The 24,452-nt window shown below is 54.0% G+C and overlaps 1 protein-coding gene across 5 annotated transcripts in view; it reads right to left on the reverse strand.

Annotated features, from left to right (window-relative positions):
* Positions 1–14,037, reverse strand: part of LOC122431083 — a 156,571-nt gene extending 142,534 nt beyond the window's left edge. For 3 of the 5 annotated variants that reach the window (XR_006266478.1, XM_043452433.1, XM_043452277.1), the window contains exon 1: positions 13,517–14,037. Coding sequence is in view for 4 of the 5 variants with exons in the window: in XM_043452433.1 (XP_043308368.1) it covers positions 13,517–14,015 (499 nt within the window). In the remaining variant the exon portion in view is untranslated. Of the gene's footprint in view, positions 1–10,181; positions 10,286–13,516 lie in introns of all 5 variants that reach the window. The other 2 variants (XM_043452350.1, XM_043452196.1) reach the window with 1 other exon arrangement.
* Between the last annotated feature and the right edge of the window lie 10,415 nt (positions 14,038–24,452).

The following is a 24,452-nucleotide window of genomic DNA, read 5'->3' on the forward strand; positions in this document are numbered from 1 at the left end:
AGCCTGAGAACAGGCCAGCAGAGCATGGGCCCACGAGCAGACTTCTACTTGAACCTGTTTGCTTTGCCGGCTCCCCATCTGGGAGCCTCCCAAACCCAGGATGTGAACCCACCAGCCGGCAGAAAAGAAGCGCGTCTTGTTTTTTCCTATGTGAAGGGTGTCTGTTCCATCATCAGTCCTCGGAAGGCAGACTGAATCCAAACATTCACTCCGGAGAGTGGGAGGCAAGGGTGCCCGAAGGCCCTTAGAGAAACACAAATCTCTCCATCCACAGGGTGAGGCAGGTCATTTGCTTTTTTGAAAAGAATATTTTACTGTTTTCTTTTTTTATTTTTTTGGCCGTGCCACATGCAGGATCTTAGTTCCCCAACCAGGGCCTGAACCCTTGCCCCCTGCGGTGGAAGCGCAGAGCCTACACCACTGCACCGCCAGGAACTCCCCTGTTTACTCTTCGAGGTGTTGACTTTGGTACAAGGTCACCCTAACAGATTCCCAAGGACATCCCAAACTATCATCAAGGGTGTTTCATAAAACAGCCCCACGAGCCTGTTGTATGTTTTGATTTCATTTAAGCTGAGCCAAGGGCTTCTCCAACAAGAGAAGTTAGGGTGGTGTGACCGCTGGCAAGGACCAGGGGTCCCTTCTTGCCTGCCTTGCTCGGGTCATCCGCCCACAACAGCGAGCGAAGCAAGGGCAAGCATCCTCTGGGCTGAAATTAATCAAGGAGCCGCTTAGTCCACGTCTATGGTCCGAAGGGAGGAAACCAAGGACCAGATGTGACACAAGTTGTCCCCAGACTGTAAGAAACGAGCCTGAGATGGGCCACACGCAGGGCTCTCGGCGGAGCAGCTGTCGTCCGGCACAAAGGGCGTCAAGTGCTCAGGGCCACACCAGGCGAGGACCTTCTGAAGGCAAGAGGCTTGCAGCTGCTTTTCCAACAGAATGTGCTGGGATCCTCCAGATGGAGTCCATGGACACACCACCCACAGACGCGGTGTTGGGGTCCCCTAGGCATGATCCATGGACCCAGCATCCACAGACACGGTGTCGGGGTCCCCTAGATGGAGTCCAAGGACCCAGCACCCACACACATGGTGTCGGGGTCCTCTAGATGGAGTCCATGGACCCAGCACCCACAGACACAGTGTTGGGGTCTGGTAGATGGGGACCATGGACCCACCACCCACAGTCATGGTGTTGGCGTCCCCTAGACAGAGTCCAAGGACCCAGCACCCACAGACACGGTGTTGGGGTCCCCTAGGTGGAGTCCATGAACCCAGCACCCACAGACATGCTGTTGGGAGTCCCCTAGATGGAGTCCATGGACCCAGCACCCACAGACATGCTGTTGGGAGTCCCCTAGACGGAGTCCATGGACCCAGCACCCACAGACATGCTGTTGGGAGTCCCCTAGATGGAGTCCATGGACCCAGCACCCACAGACCCAGAGCAGCGAGATGACAGACCTGTGTGAGCCTTGGGCCAGTCACCACCGAGCCACACGGTCTGTACTGGAGCTGGCATCAGGCCAGGTGCTCTGAGATCAGACAGCACACACTTCTGATGTCCCTGAAGAACAAAGATCTGTGCACACAAGACAATAAGCAGTGCTGCTGCTGCTAAGTCACGTCAGCCACGTCCGACACCGTGACAGGCAGGAATAGTGCTTTGGGGCTTCCCTGGTCGCTCAGCAGTAAAGAACCTGCCTGCCAAGCAGGAGATTCAGGTTCGACCCCTGTGTTGGGAGGACCCCGAGAAGGAAACGGCAACCTCCAATACTCTTGTCTGGAACATCCCACGGACAGAGGAGTCTGGTGGGCTACAGTCCACGGGGTCATGAAAGAGTCAAACAGGACTCAGCAACTAAACAACAACAATATATAACACTGTAGGTTGTCAGTGCTACAGAAGCTCAGAGAAGGGAAGGATTGGAGAAAAAGACAACACTGAAAAAGTAGAGTTAGCAGCCCGTGGGTGAGTTTATTCAAGTCTAATCTGGCAATTCCTGGACAAGAATATTGGATTCCTGTACCCTTCGAACCAGACAAGCTAAAGGCTCTTTGTGGGAAGGACAGAGTACACGGCGGCTGACGGAGCGCGGCTCAGACGGGGCCATATTCCCGGCTGGTCCTCATCACATTCGACGGGGACGACGGCACAGCATCGCACATGCACGCTCAGTCGTTCAGTCGCGTCCGACTCTGCGACCCCAAGGACTGGAGCCCGCCAGGCTCCTCTGTCCGTAGGATTCTCCAGGCAAAAATACTGGAGTGGGTTGCCATGCCCTCTTCCAGGGGATCTTCCTGACCCAAGGACTGAATCCGAGTCTCTTACATCTCCTATATTGGGAGGCAGATTCTTTCCCACTAAGGCCACCCGGGAAGCCCGCCACATCAGAGAGCTCACCTCCACTCCCAAGTATAACATCAGAAGGGCAGGCCTTTCTGTGGGCCTGCTCTGAAAACTCATCGAAGCTTTGCACTCATGGAGTAAAGCGCACACAGCTCCGTCCAGGAAATAAAAGTTAGCGTCCTCAACACAACATTTCCATCGAATGCCCTGACGATGCTCCAGTCCACCTTCTTGTCCCACTCAAACACCTGCGGCTACCCTTCCAAGCCTTCTTCATCGAGGACACCGGGCCCTCCCCACAATCCCCATTCTACATGCTCACGATTCAGGGAGATAGAAGAAATGATGGTAACCCAACTCGGTAAGCCCTGGGCTCAGCATCCTCCATGGGATTTCAGGAACAAGGGGCACGACACTCATGCCCGGTCTGGACAGGCGCACCTCCTAAGGGAACAGAGTCAGGACCATCCTATGGGAAAACGTGCTGGTCTGAAAAACAAGCAGACCTGCATCTGAATCCTGATCCGCGCTGGCCACTGGGGTGCGCGGTGACTTGTAGCTCTCCAACCCTGATGTTACATCTGTAGAGCGGAACATGAAGATGGCAAAGCAGATTAATTAGAACTAAGGGAACAGCCTAGAACTTGGGGAGCAGCTCCTGAGAATTCTTCATCAGGGAAACTCCAGTAGATGTACCTCTCAATGAATTGTTGGTGTTAATCTTCTTCATGCTGAGTTCACTGTTGTCTCTGCAGAGGAAAGCAAAGTCTATTTCCAGCTCCGCTCCTGAAAGGATTCTGGCCTCACCTCCAACAGGAGAAGGAGAAGGAAGCACTGTTTTAGACTTACTGGTGGGTTATTGGGGAGGAAGAAATGAATGGTGATGAGAGCTCTAGAAAAGCTATCAAAACACTATGATTTGTGACTTCTAGCACATTCCAGAATATGTCCTCAATATTCATTGGAAGGACTGATGCTGAAACTGAAGCTCCAACATCCTGACCACCTGATGCGAAGAGCTGTCTCACTGGAAAAGATCCTGATGCTGGGAAAGATTGAGGGCAAGAGGAGCAGAGGGCAGCAGAGGATGAGATGGTTGGATGGCATCACCGACTCAATGGACATGAGTTGGAGTAAGCTCCGGGAGATAGTGAAGGACGGGGGAGCCTGGCACGCTGCAGATGGGGCCTCAAAGAGTCAGACACAACTCAGCGACTGAACGACAGCAACGACAAAGCATTTCCCAGAAGCGGGAAGCCAAGCTTGCAACTACGAGCTGGACAAACAGTCACGTGCCAACCTGAAAGCAGATCGTTTCTGGCTCTGCTGCTGGCCAGCAAGGTGACTTCAGACAAGTAACTTAAGTCCTGGAAGCCTCAGTTTCCTCATCTGTTAAATGGGGCAACACTACATGCAATGGCTAGCAGCTTCCTGACATGGATCACCTTCCCCACACCCCCCACCCCTGCACTGCACTTCTCCACGCTCCCTAAAAAGGCCATTCGTATCCCAGCTGAGCGGAAACCATCTATCACCGTGACGATGAGCTTTTCTACCGACAGGGAATGAGGATGGCTAGGAGCACCTGTCAGGGCGGGAGGGTTTCCTCTGAGAGCTCTACAAGCGGTGAGCATGAGTCACGGCTCCTCAAACAATGGCTACCTGTATAAGGAAAGTGGGGTCCCCCACCTTTAGCTCAGGCTTCCCTGGTGGTTCAGCAGTAAAGAATCTGCCGGCCAATGCAGGAGACACAAGAGACATGGGTTTGATCCCTGGGTTGGCAAGATCCCCGGAGAAGGAAACGGAAGTCCACTCCAGTATTCTTGCCTGGGATAATCCCATGGACAGAAAAGCCTGGTGGGTTACAGTCCAGGGGGTTGCAAAGAGTCAGACATGACTGAGTGCGCGCACGCACACACACACACACACACACACACACACCTTGAGGCCAACAGCCTGGAAAGCACAGCTGTGTCTCTTACGAGCAGCCCCCAGAAGCTGGGATACAAGCTGGACCAGGGATGTGCAAACAGTATGGAACCATCTAAGTTGACTCATTCGGGCAGCTGCCCCAGGGTGAGCCCCTCATTTGGTTAAAACGGGGAGCTCCATCTCCTCCCTGAGCTGCCAAACACAAGAGCCTGGCAAGAAGTCTGCAGCTCCCATTGCGGGGCTTCTCATATCAAGAAAGCGACCCCTGGGCCACCACTGCTTAAGAGATGCTCAGAGTTAGGAAAGGAGCTTGTCCTTGCTCTGAAGAAATCTCAGAGAGAGGTGCCATTCCATGGACCGGGCTGCCGTCCCAGGAACGAGAGGTGGACACTCTGAGGCTGGACTTCCTGGCTCCCGGATGGAGTGAGATGATGTCCCGTGAAAAAATAGACTCTTGGGTTCAGCAATTCAGGAGAGAACTGCGGAGGTTCATTCCTGTATCAATCTCCACGATCAGTCAGCCCTGCTCCTACGTATCCCAAGGTGAAGAGGACCAAGTCCTTGCCCCCGCCACAGACCGCTCTGCTGCGTCATCCAGGAGCCCAGCCGTCCACAGTAAACATCCGAGGCCGTCTCTCTGCATCCTCCCACCTTGCAGAGTCCCCGTGGCTCTGGGGAGGGAAAGGCCTCCACCCACAGACGCAGGCGTGGGGCATGTGAGCGCAGGACACAATCGGTGTGTTCCCCCTCCCGGCCACGGGGACGGGTCCGGGGCTGAGTGCACTTCTGGGGCTGTCCCTCGGGGATGCTGAGACAAAGGCATCTGCCGTCCCCCTCTGGGTCTGCAGAGGCAGGGGGCCTGCCCAGGCTTCTGCTCTTTCTGCTTCCTCGAGAGATGAAAAGAACTGGAGAAAAACACAAAGCCAAGAAGATCCCCCAAAAGCACAACACCCAGGCTTCTCAGTGAGGTGGACACCCTCAAACTCCAAGGTTTCAGCCAGTAGGGGCTGGTTTCTCTACAACTGGCAACCAAAATCGACCCACCTAAAAACACCCTTCTTTTATGGATGAGGAAATTAAAAGACACCTGCTCCTTTCTAGTAGTCATGTATAGATGTGAGAGTTGGACCATAAAGAAGGCTGAACTCTGAAGAACTGATGCTTTCAAATTGTGGTGCTGGAGAAGACTCTTGAGAGCCCCTTGGACTGCAAGGAGATCAAACCAGTCAATCCTAAAGGAAATCAACCCTGAATTTTCACTGGAAGGACTGATGCTGAAGCTGAAGCTCCAATACTTTGGCCACCTGATGCGGAGAGCCGACTCACTGCAGAGGACCCTGATGCTGGGAAAGGTTGAAAGACTGACGGCAGGAGAAGGGGTGACAGAGGATGAGATGGTCGGATGGCATCATCGAGTCAGTGGACATGGATGGGAGCAAACTGGAGACAGTGAAGGACAGGGAAGCCTGGTGTGCTGCAATCCGCGGGGTCACAGAGAGCGGGACAGGGCTTAGTGACTGAACAACAGCCACAGAGGAGGAACTGAACGCAGAGAGGCTCAGCAACTTGTACAAGGTCACACGGGCACTGGTGACGGGGCAGGATGGGACCCCAGCGCTGGGCATGTGCCATAACCTGTCTGGGAACCAGGGCTTCATCCTGTAAAGCTCTGGGGCCGTAAGGATGCTCCTTCAACTCTCTCAGGCCCAGATGTCAGAGACGAGAGTGCTCGCATCCAAGGCTGTCAGGACCGAGGGAAACGGGCTCTTAACCACCTGCTCCCGCCTGCCTGAGAATGGCTTCTCTTCTCTTCCCAACATGACATCACGGCCGTGGGAGCCGGCGCCAGCCAGTGGCTTGAGCTTTTCACACCCTTACATGGAGCTGTGCAAGGAAGAGGGAACAGGCGACATCCAACGGGCAGTCTGGCCAGTGAGCCCAGCCACGCCAGCAGCGTCCCCAAGTCAGCACCCTACAGACAGATGCCCAGGGCGACGGGGCAGAGACAAACGTCTGGCAAAGAGGAAAGGATCCAGGTTCACACACAGGGCAGGGGGTCGGGGCAGGGGCCAGGATGAAAGAGAGCGGCGGGAAGCGATGAGTAAAGCAGTTCCAGGAAAGGCGGAGAAGCCCAGTGGCCAGGGCGGAATGCAAAGCCGGGGCCGGCTCAGCTCCCTGGTTAACCGCACTCCTGGGGCCCACTTAGGAAATTCAATTAAAATGCCCAAACCTCTACGTTTCCCAACGGGCTTGCCAGTGGCCACGGGTTCCCTTCAACTCAGAGAAACTCCCTCTGCCTGACCGTGGGCAGACGTCTGACGAGAAGCCAGAGGAGGCTAGGTCACGGGCAAGGGTCATGGGCGGGGGTCACACAAAGGGGCTTCCCTGGGGGCTCAGACAGGAAAGAATCTGCCTGCAATGCAGGAGACCTGGGTTGGATCCCTGGGTCAGGAAGATCCCCTGCAGGAGGGAATGGCAACCCACTCCAGTATTCTGGCCTGGAGAATCCCATGGACAGAGGAGCCTGGCGGGCTGCAGTGCATGGGGTCCCAAAGTGTCGGGCACGACTGAGCGGTGAGCACACACACAGGAAGGCACCTCCCCTCAAAGGAAAGGAAGCCTCCTCCCGGGCTGGGGACAACCCTGCTCTGCAGCCCAGCCAGAGTAATAACTGCTTTGTTTCTTGCTGCTTAATTAAAAAAAAAAAAATTATTTTTAAATCGCAATAAAAAAAATAAAAGTGAAAAGAACCACGTTCATGGTGGCTCCAGAGACACAAAGTCACCTTCTACCCAGCACATGGGGGAAAGTGCAGAGGTCAGGAAAGACAAAGGAGCCCAAACCTGGGACGCAGACACATGGGGGTCCTGGGGGTCAGCAAAGCCTCTCAGCACCAGTGCCCCCACCCCAAGCCTACCTTGAGGCTGGACACACGCGTTTGGGACATCTGATGACAAACAGGATCAGACAGAGCTTTCAGGGCCCGCTCACAGCTCCAGGGAGAAAACTCCAGACCAGAGAGGGTCATCTGGACCCAGCTACTGACCCCGGCTCCACTGGAGTCGCCACGGAAAGCTGACATCTGACCGCCAGCCTCAAAGGGGCACTTCTAAGTCACATGACTACACAGAAAAGGGATCCACGAAAAAGTCATTGCTTTTTCCAAAAAAACCTACATACAGCAAACTTCATATATAAAATCTGATCATGTGGGACACGTGGACAGAGAGGATTCACCCCAAAGTTCCCTCAAATCATGAATCCTCTCTCCATCTCCCCCCATCAACGCTTCCGGCATATTCCCTTGTCACCTGTGTGCGAGGTTCGGAGTTAGGGGCTGGCTCTCCTGGGTGGGCATCTACCTCGTTGTGCTCTAGTATCTTCTTCTGGAAAAGGGGAGTGACACTTAGGTCACCAAGCTGAAGGTGGTACCCAATGGGGCGTGCCACAAAAGCACTGGAAAAACTCCAGTGCAAGTGACAGCCCACATTTTAGGCAAAGACAGTGGGTCTGAAAGCCAACAAAATCAGACCCTACACGCCCCCCATGGCCCGGCAAGTAAAGAATCCTCCTACAATGCAGGAGACGCAGGAGACGCTGGTTCCAGCCCTGGGTCAGGAAGATCCCCTGGAAGAGGAAATGTCAACCCACTCCAGTATTCTTGCCTGAAAACCCCCACGTACAGAGGAGCCTGGCAGGCGAGAGTCCAAAGGGTGGCAAAGAACGGGACACAACTGAGCACATCGATATATGAAGGTATACAGCGGGTCTGAAAACCACTAAAATCAAACCCCATAGGAGGCCCTTTGCAAGCGCCCGGGAGCCTCCCGGATCCGAGGAGACCCAGAGCTGCAGCCCCTGAGTCATCCGCCCGAACGCGGCCGCGTCTGCTTCAACCGACTCCAGGAGGCCCCTGGTTTCAGGCCTTCTGTGCAGAAACCTGTACGAACACACCAAATACGGGAGGAGATGATGATTCACGTCACAAAAAGGGCTCTTTGACAGGAACTTGCCACTTCAGCATTCCTGGAGCTCACAAACCTCCTCCAGGCCCTCCACACAGCACGTGATCACCCAAGACCGGTAGCACACAGACGTTTTTCCACGCACAAACCGAGTCTGTAGAGTAAGGGGGGCCGGGTGGTTTGCAACAGACCGTCTCTCGCCAATGGCATAGTTCAAAGAACAAGAATTTCACCCAGGACCATCCCCCTCCTGTCAAAGGAGCTGAGTGCAACTCTCCTGTGTCGGCGTGGGGACCCCAACCAGTTCCGTGTCGAGGGCCGACACTGCCTAGGATGATGCTGCTCAGAAAGAGAAATAGCAGGGCCTGCCTAGGCTCACAAACAAACATCCCGGGGAGGGGGCGGCGGGGAGGGCTGCCTTTCAAGGGACATCTTCCCAGCTCCCGGGGAAACTCACGACGGCAGAGGAGAGGCTGAAGACCCTACTCCAGAAGCCCAGAACTGCAGTTCTTTATCCTTCACCCAAATGCAGCCCCTTTTGCCTTAACCTCATACGAAGGGCACCCGATTTCAAGACTTTCAGGTCACAACCTGTGCCAGCAAAACCAATTAAGTTCATGCGGGTGCCACACCAGGTGGAGGTAAGCCAGGAAGACTTCCTAAAAGAGGAGGAAGACAGAGAAGCTTTGCAACTGCGTACCCTTGAGAGGGAAAAGGCTCAGCTCTGGCTGTAGCTGGCCAAAAAGTCAACCAACTCCGTGTTTCTTCAACTGTCCATCTGTGGCCCAGGGAGCTTGTTAAAAACGCACCTCTTCAAGCAACGTCCCCGCCCCCCACATACCAAAACAGAACCTCTAAAGGTGGGGGAGGGTGGGATGGTTGCTAAGAATAGTCTTTTTTTTTAAACCAAATTTGCCAAGCAATTCATTTTTTATGCAAACCACAGGGTGCAGGCCAGGGGGACGCTCCCTGGGAGCAGCTGGTCTGGGAAGAGCTGGCAGGGAGGGCCCTCGAGGAGTCACGGAGCAGAGGAAGAAGGCGGGTGTAGACGGAGGACTATTCCAAGACTGTTTAGCTCCAGCATCCTGAAGCCCTCTCCCACCGAGACTTCCTGTTATGATCCTCACTGGAGCTGGCTGGTGAGAGAAAACGTCTGTGCCAGGGCACTGGGGCGGGGTGGGGTGGGGGGAGAGGGATGACCGTCTTTCCGTTTACAAGCTATAATAGAAAGGCTGGGACCATACGAAAAATCAAGTCTAGGCGACCCTGACAGTAACCGAGAAACTCCATCTGGACGACAGAAACGTGTCTGGTTGAGAGTTAAGTAACCTCAAAACTTCCTCATCCCAAACAAACACCAGCTCCACTCTACGTGCAGGCAACCAGCCGCGGCTGGAGAAGACAGCCTGGGTTTGCGTGTGTATTGTCGGGGGAAGCTCTGGGCTGCGGTAGTCTCTGATGCAGGGAGAAGGAACTCTTTCATGGGGCTCCTCAACTCCACACAAGGGCTCTCTTATGCAAGGACGCTGGGCCAGCTTCCATTCACAGCAGTTACTTCCAAATACCCCTCCAGGCTGGCTCTGCTCACCCCGAAAGAAGAGAGGGACCCCTCCCCAGCCCAAGACGGCTGGACAAAACCCTCGATCCACCCCGAGGAAGGAGTGGGAGGCCGTGCTCCTTTAGACCTGCTCGGATCACCGGGAAACTCGGCCTCACTGGGCTGGTTCGCACACTTAGCACCAGACACACCTGCTGCTCAGGTGGCGTGAGTCACCCCGCAGGCAGCGGGCGCCGGACTCCCCGACGACGGGGGTTCCGGGCTTGGCAGCCGGCTCTCACGCAACCCCGATGACATGCCCCACCTCCTCCCCACGCCCCGAGGCAGGTCAGGACAGATCAGGCTGTAACCCAATTTCTACTGAAACGACTCACTCCCAGGGAAGGTCCACAGAGGAACGAGAGGGTATACGGAGATGCTCCACCAGCTCGTGGCCAAGGGTCCTCTCCCCTCCACACCATGGAGGGGCTCATCTGCCCTGCCGGATATAAAAAGGGAGGAGGGGGTGAGTTAACCTGCGGGAGAAGAGGGAACAGACTTCTCAGTTTTAAACCTCCAGAATAAAGACGGTCTGCCGAGATGCATAAGCTTTAGCCCGGGAAGCACAGCACCTGTGGTCAGTGATCCTGTATTGGATCCTTGATTGGATCCTGTATTGGATCCTTGAGGGTCTCCCTGATGGCCCAGCAGTAAAGAATCCACCTGCAATGCAGGAGCCACAGGAGCTGCAGGTTCCACTCCTGGGCCAGGAAGATCCCCTGGAGGAGGAAATGGCAGCCCCCTCCAGTATTTCTGCCTGAAAAATCCCACGGACAGAGGAGCCTGGCGGGCTACAGTCCATGGGGTCGCAAAGAGTCAGACATGACTGAGTGACTGCGTATGTAGGCACTGGACATTTGAAAATTTGCTAAGAGGGTAGCTCTTCTGTTAACTGCTTTTGCTGTCAAAAGATGATAAAATAGTAAATAAGAGGGTGGAAGAAAATTTTGGAGGTGATGGGTAAGTTTATGGCGTGTACTGTGGTATCACTTTCACGGTGTACAGTTATGACCAAACTCACCGAGTTGTCGACATGAAACATGTATGGCTTTTTGTATGTCAATCATGCCTCAAATAAGTGGTTTTTAAAGAAGACAGCCTGCTGAATCACTGTCAACGTTCACGTTTTTACATGACAGCACTTTCTGCCATTCAGAATCCTGAAATGGGTCGTGGACCAGAAAAAAAGACATTTGTAGGACAATTGGGAAAATGTGAATGAGGCCTAAAGATAGGTTCAAAGTATTCTATTACTATTAATCCTCGCGCTGATCATCTCACTGTGGATCATAAGATATTAACACACAAGGAAGCTGGGTGAAGGGTATAAGGGAACTCTGTGTATTATTTTTGCAACCTTCCCCCAAATCTAGACTTCTATCAAAATCGAAAGTTGATAATAGGGCTTCCCTGGTGGCTCAATGATAAAGAATCCGCCTGCCAATGCAGGGGACACAGGTTCCTTCCCTGATCCCAAGAGGATCCCACATGCCTCGGAGAAACATGCGCCACATCTATTGAGCCTGTGCCTAGAGCCCAGGAGCCACAACGACTGAGCCCACACGCCCAGAGCCTGTGCTCCGAAACCAGAGGAATCACCACAGTGAGAATCCCACGCACCGTAAGTAGAGGGCAGCCCCCACTCACAGCAACTAGAGAAAAGCCTGCCCAGCCACGAAGACCCAGCACCGCCAAAAATAAATATAAATAAATGAGCTTTTTAAACAGTTAGTAATAATTTGTAGAAGGACAGCATTTTAAATCCAGCTTCCCCGTAAATCTTCATCTCCAGCATTGCTAAAATAATTTCAATCCCAGCCCTGAAGGCAAATTTTAAGTTACTCTCACAGCCAATGCTGATCAACTCTTTGCTTCGGGAAAAACAAAAGGCAGCAAAACACAGCATTCACTCAGTGAGCACTGTCTGAGCTCCTACTGTATGCTGGCTCCCAGCTGCGGCTAAGCGCTGCAGTCTTCCTCCAAGCCCACCTGGGAAAGGTCCACCAAGAAGGGCACTCCTTTTATTTTAGGCATGACTGATTTAGAGCAAAGAGTGACTTCTGGGAATTTTCCAAAGGAAATAATTCAAAATGTGGACAAATCCTTATGTACAAAAGACACTCACCAATGCATGACTTCAAAGGGTAAAAATTTGGAAATACCTCGGTGTCCAACAATGGGAGAATTGTCACGCAAACTATGATTCAGTGTCTGCAGCGAATACAGTCATTATGTGGGGAAATGTTAAAAAAAAAAAGGCGAGGTGGGGGATAGAGAGGGAACCAACATTGTATACATTGCAGGGGTTTCAGCAGTGAGGAAATATGTCAAATTGCCAGCATTACTGTGGGAACTGGGTGTTTCCTGCATTTTGTAATTTTTTTTTTTTTTTTGTAGTTTTCTATAAAAGACAGAGAAAGGGCAGCGGATTACTTTTAAAAATCAGACGGGGGTGCAGAGGTGGGCTTCCAGGCCATCAGTGGGACAGTTTCAACAGCTCCTCTCCCAGAGAGGGTGGGCAGGATATCAGGTAGGCAGTGCCAGGGACCCGGGTGTGGCCAGAACACTGGCTCCTGGGGGAAGGGCAGAACCAACACATCGTCTATTTTCTTCCAGCCGTGCCTGCTTCTCCCACTTTCCCAAGCACGTGCTCACAGGAGGCGCTGGCACCCAAGCGAGACCCGTGACAGCTTTCCGACGCGTTCTATGCAGAGGGGACCGCTGGACAGGAGGCGGACCATCACAAACAGACTTCAGACAGGGCTGGAGGAGGGAGGGGAGGGAATCTCCCAGCTGGGAAAGCATCCCCAGGAAACCATCTTCAGGGGGAAAAGTCACAGGAGCTGAGGCCAAGTGCCAAAGGAAACGTGAAAAGAGGCCCTGGGTTAATTCATACATCAAGGCGGCCTGGCTCAGTCATTCACTCAGCAAACAAGTACTCCGGGGCCTGCTTGTTGACAAGGCAGGGCGCTGCTCTGAAAGGCGCAGGCACAAGAGGAGGAGGAGGGAGGGGGGCTGTGGATGCAGAAGCAGTTTGCTTTCAGCTCAGGACTCAAGAGGAAGGCCCCGCTCCTGAGGCTGGCGAGGACACCTCTTCCACTAACAATCTGCACTGACGGGCGGGGGCGGTAGCAGCATTGGAGGGAATTCCCGACACCTCTCAGCCATTCAGTGAACCCCCTGATGGGTGGCGCGGTCCTTACAGTAAAGCCGCTCCTCGGAGATCAGGGCTGGGGATCGGAGACATCCCCCTCCGCCGCCGCCCCCACGGGGAGAGGCGCGCCAAGCGCTGCCCCTCGATCGCACTCTGGGTCGCCGGCGAGCAGACGTCGCGAGCTCACCGAGGTAACGGGCCCGCAGCGCGACGTGCTGAGAAGATAGTAAGTGCCAGGGGGTCTGGCGAGGACCCCGAGGACGCGGACCTCTCCCCAGGCCGGGGCCCTGTCCCGTGGGGCGGCCGGCGGCTAGGCGGCGTTGGAAGGGCGATGAGCCAGGATCGGCAATGACCACCGTGAATCCGCTCCGCCTGGAGGCAGACGATGGCTAAAACGGCCTCTGAGAAGATGTCAATTACAAGAACAAAAATCTCAACCCAGAAGCGCAAGACCTTCATAAAGCGACGCAGGGGGTCATATTATATCCCCTCCTCCCGAATCGCGGGGAGACTTACCTCCCAGGAAGCGACCCGACTGTTGGGTAGAACGCACCAATCCACGGATGGAGACGAGGTCGTGGGTCATCAAGCCCGGCCGAGATGCACCAAGTAATCCACGGTAGAGGGTCCGGAGGCCCCGTCCCCATTTCCATCCAAGGCCCAAAGCGCCGGCAGTCCCCGCGGAGATCGCGCGCGGGTTCGCCGGCCCGGGCTCCCCAGCTGCGCCCCGCCGACCCCGACGATCACAGCCCGTCTCCCCGCGCTCGGAGAGCACCCAGCCCGGACGCAGCTGTTCATCTTTTTCTTCACTGCGTATCACCAGCGCGACCCCAGGAATCCCCGCCGGGAACCCCTCTGCCAAGCCCGGAAAAGCACAAGGGGCAGAGGCACTCTGGGCCTCGCGTCTACAGGTGCGCGGGGCCCGGGTGGTGCGGGGCGGGCGCCCAGCGGGCAAGAGAGACGCCGGTAAGAAGCGCCGAGCCACAGCCGCCCGCTGCAGGGTAAACGCTCTCATAACCGCAGCTCCGCGCTCGCGCCACCGCGCGCTCTACCCGTGGCCAGACCTTCGGCCCTTATATAGCGGCCGCGGCCGGGGCGGGGCGGGCGGAGCGCGCGAAGGGGGCGGGGCGGGGCCGAACTGCTTCCCGGGAGATGGAGTTCTGTCTAAAAGCCCCAGATGCTGGGAAAGATTGAAGGCGAGAGGAGAAGGGGACGACAGAGGATGAGATGGTTGAATGGCATCACTGACTCAATGGACATGAGTTTGAGCAAGCTCTGGGAATTGGTGATGGACAGGGAGGCCTGGCGTGCTGCAGTCCACGAGGTCGCAAAGAGTCGGACACGACTGAGCGACCAGGCTGGGATTCCAGCCTCACTGTCAGCTCCCTTAGGTGCAGGCCGGCCTTTGTGCATAAAGTGGGACCCGTGTGCGCGCTTAGTCCCCCAGTCACGTGTGACTCCCTCCCACGCTATGGGAGGGAGTAGCCCGCCATGTAGCTCGCCAGCCTCCTCTGTCCATGGGATTCTCCAGGGAAGAATACTGGAGCGGGTTGCCATTTCTTCCTCCAGGGGATCTCGTTGACTCAGGGATTGAATCCGAGTCTCCTACATTGACAGGCGGATTCTTTCCCACTGAGCCACCTAGGAAGCCCATAAGGTGGGACATGCCAAGCTAAATTCTGCCCAGGGTGACCCCCACCCCCTGGTAACCCTGCAGTCAGACAAACCTAGCTAGTCGCAGCCGTGTTTGCCATCAGTGAGCTGCTGTGTGACCATCGGGCTGCAGTTAGCATGTTTGTTCCCTTTCACAGGGCTGCAGAGGGATGTGATCCTACAGGGTAGACTTATCCCCCGATCCCTGACCTTAAGTGATAAACCACTTGCCACCCTGAGGCCCTTCTAGATTAAAATTCTGGAGCTGTCACTGCCCGTTGTCATTCAGGCTCCGATTTCTGCAGTAGCCTCTCCTTCATTCAACACTTGCATATTTGCACTGGGGGGAGAAAAGCAGGAGTCAGGCCAGAGGAGGCCAGAGTTATCCTGATAACAGCAGGGGCATTAAAGAGACTGTATGGACCGTGGGCAGGGTTTCCCAGGTGGCACAGTGGTGAAGAATCCTCCTGCCGATGCAGGAGATGCAGGAGACTCGGGTCGGATCCCTGGGTCAGGAAGATCCCCTAGAGCAGGAAATGGCAACCCACTCCATTATTCTTGCCTGGAAAATCCCATGGATAGAGGAGCCTGGTGGGCTACAGTCCGTGGGGCCACAGAAAGTCAGACACGGCTGAGCAACAGAGCACACACACATGGATCACAAGCATCTAACCAGTCTGGGGGCAATAGCCAGGGGTCCAGAGGACCTGCGTCTGACCTGGTTCTGGAAGGAATGGTGAGGAAATAGCTAAACAAAAAGACACAGAGGGACTTCCCTGGTGGTCCAGCGGTTAAGACTCTGTGTTTCCAATGCAGGGGCCACGGGTTCCATCCCTGGTCTGGGAAATGAAATCCCACAGGCCCTGGGGGCACAGCCAAAAGATTTTTTTTAAGAAAAAAGGAAGTAAAAAATAGAGGATGATGTAGAAGTGACTAAGGCAAAGGCTAAGATGTAGGAAAAAGGCACATGCAAGGGAGATAACCAGGAAGGAAAGCAGCATAGCTACACTCTTCTGCTTGAGGACATCAGTACAGGTGCGAGGCAGCATCACTCCAGGTAAGACGCAGCTGCCCGCTCCTCTCCCATGAGGGCAAGAAGCTGCTTGACCCAGAACCCACACTTCCCCAAGAATGCAGTGGCTTCAGAAAGCCCCAGGCACCCAGGTACGACAGCCCAAGCTGACAGAAGGCTTGGGACCCATCTAAGAACATGCCTTTCTCTTTTGCAAAGAACTCACAAAATCAAATTCGGCATTGCTCAAAGGGATCCCAGCTTGCCGGCGGTGGGGAAATCAGAGCTTGGGACTGGCCCTGGGCTACTCAGGATTAGCAGGAAGCCCTACCCTGATTTCGCAAGAAGTTTTGTGATGCAAACCATCTCAAAGCTCTGGTCCAGATCTTCACCTGAGATGCCCTCCCTTTTCCCTTTGGTCCTGTCTTCTACTCCAGGGAGCAAGTTAGATGAGTGGGAGATTGATTAAACTGTGCTGGGAAAACGTCTCGGCCTCACCCACTCCTCCTTCACACCCCCAGGAAGGAGGAGGTGCACACTCTGTCTGACTCTTTGCGACCCCACAGACTATAGCCCACCAGGCTCCTCTGTCCACAGGGATTCTCCAGGCAAGAATACTGGAGCGGATTGTCATCTCCTTCTCCAGGGGATCTTCCTAACCCAGGGATAGAACCCATGTCTCCTGCATTGGCAGGCGGATTCTTTACCACTGAACCACCTGGGGTATAGACATATTCCACTCTTTTTTTTTTTTCTCTTTTCCTTTGTGCACAAGGAAGCAGGCAGCCTTGATTGCCAACATCAGTCATTTGCACCCAAGCCAGGGACCAGCTTCAGGATAAAGGCATCCTGGTGCTGGGAGAGCTGAAATGAAAGAATAGGGGTCCCCCGTGACATCACTGATCCTCCACTGAACCCACTGTTCCCAGAGCCTGTCTTACCATGAGACATCTTGCTAGGTGAAGAAGTACATGTCTTCACCATTTAAACTCCTGAGTTATGTCAGGGAGGGTTTGCGTCACTCACCCAGAAGGTGTCTCTGACTGAACAGTCATGCTGACTGCTCCAGGCTGAAGTCTGAACGCCTAGCCCACTCCTGTACTGACTCTGCTGTGTGATCTTGGAGAAGGGACTCCACCTTTCTGTACCTGTTCACTCCATCTCAAATGTAGGGAAAATTTTTCCTGTCCTTCCTTATTTTGCAAGGTGATTTGAAAACCAGTGCAGGCCCTGGTGGGCTGGTGGTTAAGACTTCACCTTCCACTGCAGGGCTTTTGGGTTCAGGGAGCTCATCAGACCACGGATGGTCAATTTCAAGATGACTGTCTGAGCTGGCTATGCTGTTTCTGCCTGTAGCCACCTCCCACCCCCCCACCGCCCCCTACTGCCATAAAAGCTCCTGTCCTCTGATCATCAGTGGGGAGGACCGGCCTTTGGACAGGCTTCCACCTGCCCACCCCAGCAGCCAGCATCCAAAATAAAGCAAACTTTCCTTTCTACCAACCTGGCCTCTTTAATGGCTTTGAGCGGTGAGCAGTTGGACCCCACTTTTGGTTACAGACTCCCCAGCTCAGAGCATCTGAACCACACTCCTATCCTGCTCCTCTCTGTGGTCCTTCCCTAGACCTTCTGACTCGGTCCATTCCCCAGTTCTGTCCTTCTGGTCATCTCGGGGCCACTTCCCCTCTGCTCTCTCCATCGGCTGCTAAGCTCTACATTATCCTAGGCTTCAGCATCTCACCTCTCCTACCTTCTCTCATTTCCTTCCGTCTGGACCACTGGCATCTTCTTCTAACTGGTTTCAACACAGCTAACATCTTCACCTTCAAATGCGTCTGACACAGCGTAGCCTGATTCATCTAAAACATACCTCGGCTCTTGATTCATCTGCCCATGACTTAAGCAACCTAGCCCCTCCCTGATCCCCACATACACCCCATGCTGGCCCATCTGGATTTCTCTGTTAAAACTCTTCCTTTGCCTGGAGGAGGGACCACCCTCCACCGTTACTTCTGAAGCCCAGCCTTTTCTCGTGTTCCCCAAAGATTCTGACCCTTCCCTTCTCCACCCTCTGAGATATTTCGCTTGCACCTCTCTCAGGAGGGGCTTTCCTGGTGGCTCAGTGGTAAAGAATCCGTCTGCCAATGCAGGAGATGTGGGTTCAATCCCTGAGTGGGGAAGATCCCCTGGAGGAGGGCATGGCAACCCACTCCAGTATTCTTGCGTGGAGAATTCCATGGACAGAGGAACCTGGTGGGCTACAGCTCATGGGGTCGCAAAGGAGTCGGACATGACTTAGCGACTAAAGAACAACCACCTCTCCTGGGTCATCTATCCCATTCTACCTCACATAACCATAATCCCAGGACAGGGGCTCTTTCCTCTTCCCTTCTACATTGTACATTTGAGGCAGAAGATCACACCCTGTTCACGTCTGTGGTCGCCCCTCAGAACTAGCCGAACAGCCGGTTTGATGTAGGTGTTTAATACCCGTGTACAGAATGAATGGATGTGCCTATCGCTTGGGAGATTTTCCAAACGCCAAGTGGGCAATCCATTTCTGGGTCTGTCTCTCTTTCTATTTAATGATGCAAATCAGCTGTAGCCCTAACGAGCCCCACATCGCTGGTGGAGCCAATGACTAACCCTATAACAGACTCGGCGCTGTTTTATGAAAGCACTCTCCAAACAGGTTTATGGCACAGCCAGGCGCACAAGGTCGAGAAGAGATAGCTAGAGAGTTACTGGAAGCGAAGTCGAGACAAGAGGTACTGTGTTCATCTGCACAGTCATGGAGACCCAGGGCACACCGGAACCACCCCCCGTGCCAAACAGCAGCCCTCGGGCTCCGTGTCCTCCACGACCCACCCAAAAGCACCCCATGAGGTCTGGGGGAGCCTGTCCCCAGGTTCACAGGGTCAGGGAGACGAGGCCGGGAGTCTGAAGTCCACGGCAGTGGGTGCAGGTGGGGGGCGGGGGGAGGCGGCCGAGAGGAGAGGAACTGTCGAAAGTGCCACGATTCAGGGCCCGTCTCTTTCTGCCGCGCTCTCTGGCTCCCTCCCGCCCGCCCATCACCCTGCCTCCTGCACAAGGAGCTATTGAGAAGGGGCAGAACAAACGCGGCCTTATGCAGCTCCCGAGGAGGCTCTGGGTTTGTCCCAGACAGCTGCCTGTAGCACGCTATGGTTACTCATTACCCGGGCTCCCAGGCAGGAAAAGCAGTGAGCTTAATAGACCCGAACTAACCCTCAGCTCAAACACTCAAGCTGTAAATAAATAAATAAGTCAGGTGTACCCAGCCTGGGGGAGGGCGGGAGGGGCGGGCGATGGCCAGGCAAGGGGACTCACAGAAGAGGAGGAGGAGGAGGAAACGAAACACGAGTCTTGAGAAGGGGAGCGGGAGGGGCAGAGGAGGGAACGCTCCCCTTGGAGGAAGGACAGAGGGGTGTTTGTGCGGCTGGCGCGTCCTTGCCTGCAAAGTGGACTTGGGTCTCAGCTGGCCATTCGCAGAGAAAGAGGACTTTGAGAGGCCAGGCAGGAACGCCCCATTTCTGCAGCGCCCAGGCCCCCGCCCGCCCAGGCGTGGCCTGCTTCTGGAAATGATCACCTGCCGTTCCGTTTGCTGGTAGAGAGAGATGCTGTAAGTTTCACCTGCCTCCTGGCTCCCGCAGCAAATGGTCTGGTACCCAGTCATCACAGCTCCCACTGAACAGGTAGGCAGTATGTGGACAGATGGAGAAGCCAGAGGGATGAGAGGTGGGGCAACGGCTGGCCTAATCGCCAATTTAAAATTATCTGTACTGGTGGTTCCTTTCTGGAGGTGACCTCTGTCCCCTCCCACTGGGGACGCCAGGCAATGTCTAGAGACAGTTTTGATTGTCACAGTGGAGGGTGGAGCTGGTACTGGCATTTAGTGGCAAGAAGCCAGGATTTGTTTAAACACACTCCAACGCCCAAGACAGCCCCCAGGACACAGCTCCAGCCCGGAGGTCACAGAGCTTGGGAAATTCTGCCCTGGATCTCTGTCTCAGAACCGAATCTGCAGCCCAGGTCCCCTCTACTTCTGCAGATGGCATCCATCAGTCCCTTAACCCATGACAGCTCCAGAAACCCACCCATCCTTCCAGGATGAGGAAGGGAGGGAAATCCTAGACCCGCATCCACACGTGCGTGGCAGTGCCCTGGTCTCCTTTTGACTAACTCTGGAGACAAAAAACGCAGAGGACGTGTACCAGTCAAACCAGCATCCCTGGGTCACTGCCTGACCAGTCAGCAGACTGAAAGTGAAAGTCGTTCAGTTCAGTTCAGTCACTCAGTCATAACCGACTCTGAGACCCCATGAACCGCAGCACGCCAGGCCTCCCTGTCCATCACCAACTCCCGGAGCTTACTCAAACTCATGGCCATTGAGTCTGAGCCATCCAACCATCTCATCCTCTGTCATCCCCTTCTCCTCCTGCCCTCAATCTTTCCCAGCATCAGGGTTTTTTCCAATGAGGCAGCTCTTCACATCAGGTGGACAAAGTATTGGAGTTTCAGCTTCAGCATCAGTCCTTCCAATGATTTCCTTTAGGATGGACTGGTTGGATCTCCTTGCAGTCCAAGGGACTCTATTTTTATTGTGGAGGTTTCTCCCAGGCAAACCCATAGACCCATCTCAAAACTCACTACTGGACACTCCATTGCACTCCAGAGAGAAGAAATCCAAGGGACTCTCAAGAGTCTTCTCCAATACCACAGTTCAAAAGCATCAATTCTTCGGTGCTCAATTTTCTTCACAGTCCAACTGTCACATCCATACATGACCACTGGAAAAACCATAGCCTTTGTTGAAAGTTGCTCAGTCATGTCCAACTCTTTGCGACCCGTGGACTGTAGCCCGCCAGGCTCCTTTGTCCATGGAATTCTCCAGGCAAGAACCATGGAGTGGGTAGCTTATCCTTTCTCCAGGGGATCTTCCTAATCCAGGAATTGAACAGGGGTCTTCTGCATTGCAGGCGGATTCTTTACCAGCTGAGCTACCAGGGAAGCCCAGTTAGCAGCCTGGCCAAGTAATTTCAATACCCAGGATGCGGGCACCCTTCGCTTTGTCTCAGGGTCTCTGCCAGCCTTGACGCGTTGAGGGTTTGGGAGTTTGTGTCTGGGTTTCGTTTTCTCCTCACTCTGTGGCTCACCAGCAGAATGGTCTTACACTAGACCTCCACCCTCCCTGGACCTCAATTTAATAAAGCCAAAGTGACAGGGATGGTCCCCAGGCACCACCTCATGATCACGGCCAAGTTTAATGAACTCTTTCAAGAGATGAGGGCTTCGCTGGTGGCTCAGACTGTAAAGCATCTGTCTGTGATGTGGGAGACCCAGGTTTGATCCCTGGGTTGGGAAGATCCCCTGGAGGAGGGAATGGCTACCCACTTCAGTATTCTTGCCTGGAGGGCTGCAGTCCATGGGGTCTCAAAGAGTGGGACACGACTGAACAATAGCAATATAACGGGATAGTAAAAGTGCCTAGCCCGTGGTTATAGGAATGAGTGCATTTAAGTCAAATACCCAGATGCCGGCGGCTCTGATTAACGCTCCTTTGAGAGAAAGTTCTTCCCGGAGTCTAACCTCACACCGCCGACTCACACATCCCCTGCTTCCCGGAAAGCCATTCCCCTGGGCTTCCCGGAAAGCCATCCCTGCCCACGAGTTGACTTCCCTTGCCTCTTGGTGGAGACGTCAGACCTGCCCACTGCCACTGTTCCGGGTCCACCCAGCTCACTCAGAAAGGGATGTGGTGGTAGGGTCACCAAGCTTCCGCCTCGGGGACCCCAAGGCCTGCCCGTGTGGCCCAGCAGACTGCAAAGGAAGCCTAGCTGGGGGTTCCCCGACCGAGGCCCGCAGCAGGCTCCTGTCTCCCTCAGTCCCCCAGATGCTGACGGCAACATTATTGTCAAAGTAAAGCACTGACGGCCTCGATCAACACTCAGTTGGCCTCGCCTGCCCTTCACACCCTCCAGAGCCGCCCCTCCATTCCTCGATGTTCGCTTACCTGCTGCTGGAGACACAAGTCTCTGGTTTAACAGTGGCAAATTAATTATTGAACTTCACAGACAGCTCCCCAACACACACACGACAATCACCCCCACTGACTGGAGAGGCAGGATCCCCGGTCACCGAGGGGCAGTTTCACTCCCGGAGAAGGCCTCGGGGTAGCAGAGAGGGCCTTGGGGTGGCCGAAAGAAACTCTTCCTCCTGGAAGCCCGCCCCCACCCTTGCGGCCCTGATAAAAGGTGAAAGTGTGAAAGTGTCAGTCGCTCAGTCATGTCTGACTCTTTTGTGACCCTGTGCACTGTAGCCCGCCAGGCTCCTCTGTCCATGGGATTCTCCAGACAAGGACACTGGAGTGGGTGGCCATGCCCTCCTCCAGGGCATCTTCCCGACCCAGGGATGGAACCCGGGTCTGAGTCACCAGGGAAGCGTCCCTGATACCTGCATGAGACAGCAGCAACTTTAGGACACAGGCTGCAGCAAACTCTCCGTAAGTCAGTGAGTGGTGCTGGGCCGCACAACTCACCAGCTTGTTTCTGCTGAGCCGTAGAAGCCGCTGGTTCGGCTGAGAGCAGATGCTTACGTGGGGCTGCACTGATGAAGAAACACACGAGGAGCCTCTCCAACTCAGTCCAGGATGCTGCGTAATCACCGATATGTTCAAAATAGCGTCTCTAACTCGCTGATGGAACCATCCCTCACTGCACTTAGGGGACAGGCACTGTTCGAAACCCTTCTTCCGAAGGTCTCCAAGGCTGGCCCTGTTGTCATCAGCCTCAAGATTACAGATGAGATACGAAGGGACAAGGAGGTGAAGTCACCTGTCCAAGACCTAAGTGAGTAGCAAACCAAGATTCAGACCCAGACAGAGTCCACACGCCTATACGTTACACTGCTTCTTGGGTAGACATCACCCTTACCTACAGGTAACAGGAGAGCTGGACGCCCCACCCACCTCAAGGTCTGGAGCACGATGGGTACCGCTGACATTCTTCGCCCAGTCCTCTCGGCCCCCAGAAGGGTGAAAACGCTTGATTTCTGTTTCTTATTCCCTCTCGGTGACCTTTGACTCCATGCGTATGGACCTCTAAAAACACGTTGCTTAGCTTTGCTTTCGAACTTCATCAAGATGGTATTGGGACTTTGTTGGTGGTCCCGTGGGTAAGAATATGCCTTCCAATGCAGGGAACCTGGATTCCATCCCGGGTTGGGGAACTAAGATCCCGCATGCTGAGGGGCAACTAAGCCTGTGTACCACACCGACTGGGCCCGCAAACTCAACTGAAGAGTCCCTGCACTGCAACTAAACGTCCTGCGTGATGCAACTAAGACCCAACACAGTCAGAAAAAAAAAGTTATATTAAAAAAAAAGGTGGTATTAAGTTCCATGTCGCCTGCAACTCCCCCTACCCAGAAGGGATGAGCCTATTTTCTTGTATTTTCTCTTCACCGTTTGTTTCTCTCTACTTCAACATTCCTGAGGATCATCCACGCTATTTTATGTTCTTTTCTTCTTCCAGTAATGTGGAAGGCTCTCTACAACAAGGATAATAAAATGGGACCCAGGTTGGACAAAGGGTCTCTGGGCACGTCTGGGCACCCAGGGAATGTCCTTGGGCACCCAGATCAATATTTCCTGGATGTTTCATGGCCTGTGGGACAACAGTCCAAGACAAGATGGTTAAGGATGGGCTTTGGGGGTTCCCTTGGTGGCTCAGTGATAAGGAATTCACGTGCCAATGCAGGAGACCTGAGTTTGATTCCTGATCGGGGAAGATCCCACATGCCACAGAGCAGCTAAGCCCAGGCACCACATCTACTGGGCCTGTGCTCTAGAGTCTAGAAGCCATAGCTACTGAAGCCCACTCGGCCCAGAGCCCGTGCTCCGCAACAAGAGAAGCCTTCGCATTGAGAAGCCGGGCGTTGCAACCAAGAGTAGACCCCACTCGCCACAACCAGAGAAAAGCCCTCGCAGCAAAGACCCAGCACAGCCAAAAAGTAAAGCAATAAATGCAGTAAAAAAAAAAAAAAAAAAAAGAAGAAGAAGAAGAAGAAAAAGAAAAAAAAGAGGAATTGGATCTGGAGTGAGTCTTTCCTGGGTTTGGATCCCCCTCAATTGATCAGTTACTGGCACAACTGCGTCACAAGCAAACCACGGGGACATTCAGTGTCTTACAGCCACAGTCCTTTATTCCCACATTTGCAGGTCTGCAAGCTGACTGTGGTTCTGCCAATCTGGAAAGGATGCAATTGGGCAACTTGGCTTTACGGTGCCCATTGGCTGAGATTGGATCACCAGGCTATGAGTTGATTCTAGTTTTCTATCGCTGCGTTTAGCCACCCCAAAGCTTAGTCACTTAAAAAAAAAAAACAGGGACATCACTGGTGGTTCAGTAGCTAAAACTCTGTGCTTCCAATGTAGGGGTCCTGGGTCTGATACCTGGTCAGGAAACTAGGTGGCTCAGACAGTAAAAAAATCTGCCTGCAATGTAGAAGACCTGGGTTCGATCCCTGAGTCAGGAAGATTCCCCTGGAGGAGGAAATGGCAACCCACTCCAGTGTTCTGGCCTGGAGAATTCTATGGACAAGGGGCCTGGTGAGCTACAGTCCATGGGGTCATAAGCAGTCAGACATGACTGAGTGACTAACACTTTCAGGGAACTAGATCCCACAAGCTGCAACTCAGACCTGGCACAGCCAAACAAATAAATATTTTAAGTAAAAAAAACGACAGGTGACCAAGCTCAGGCGATGCAA

The sequence above is a fragment of the Cervus canadensis genome, chromosome 1 (assembly GCF_019320065.1).
Source record: "Cervus canadensis isolate Bull #8, Minnesota chromosome 1, ASM1932006v1, whole genome shotgun sequence".
Lineage (NCBI taxonomy): Eukaryota > Metazoa > Chordata > Mammalia > Artiodactyla > Cervidae > Cervus > Cervus canadensis.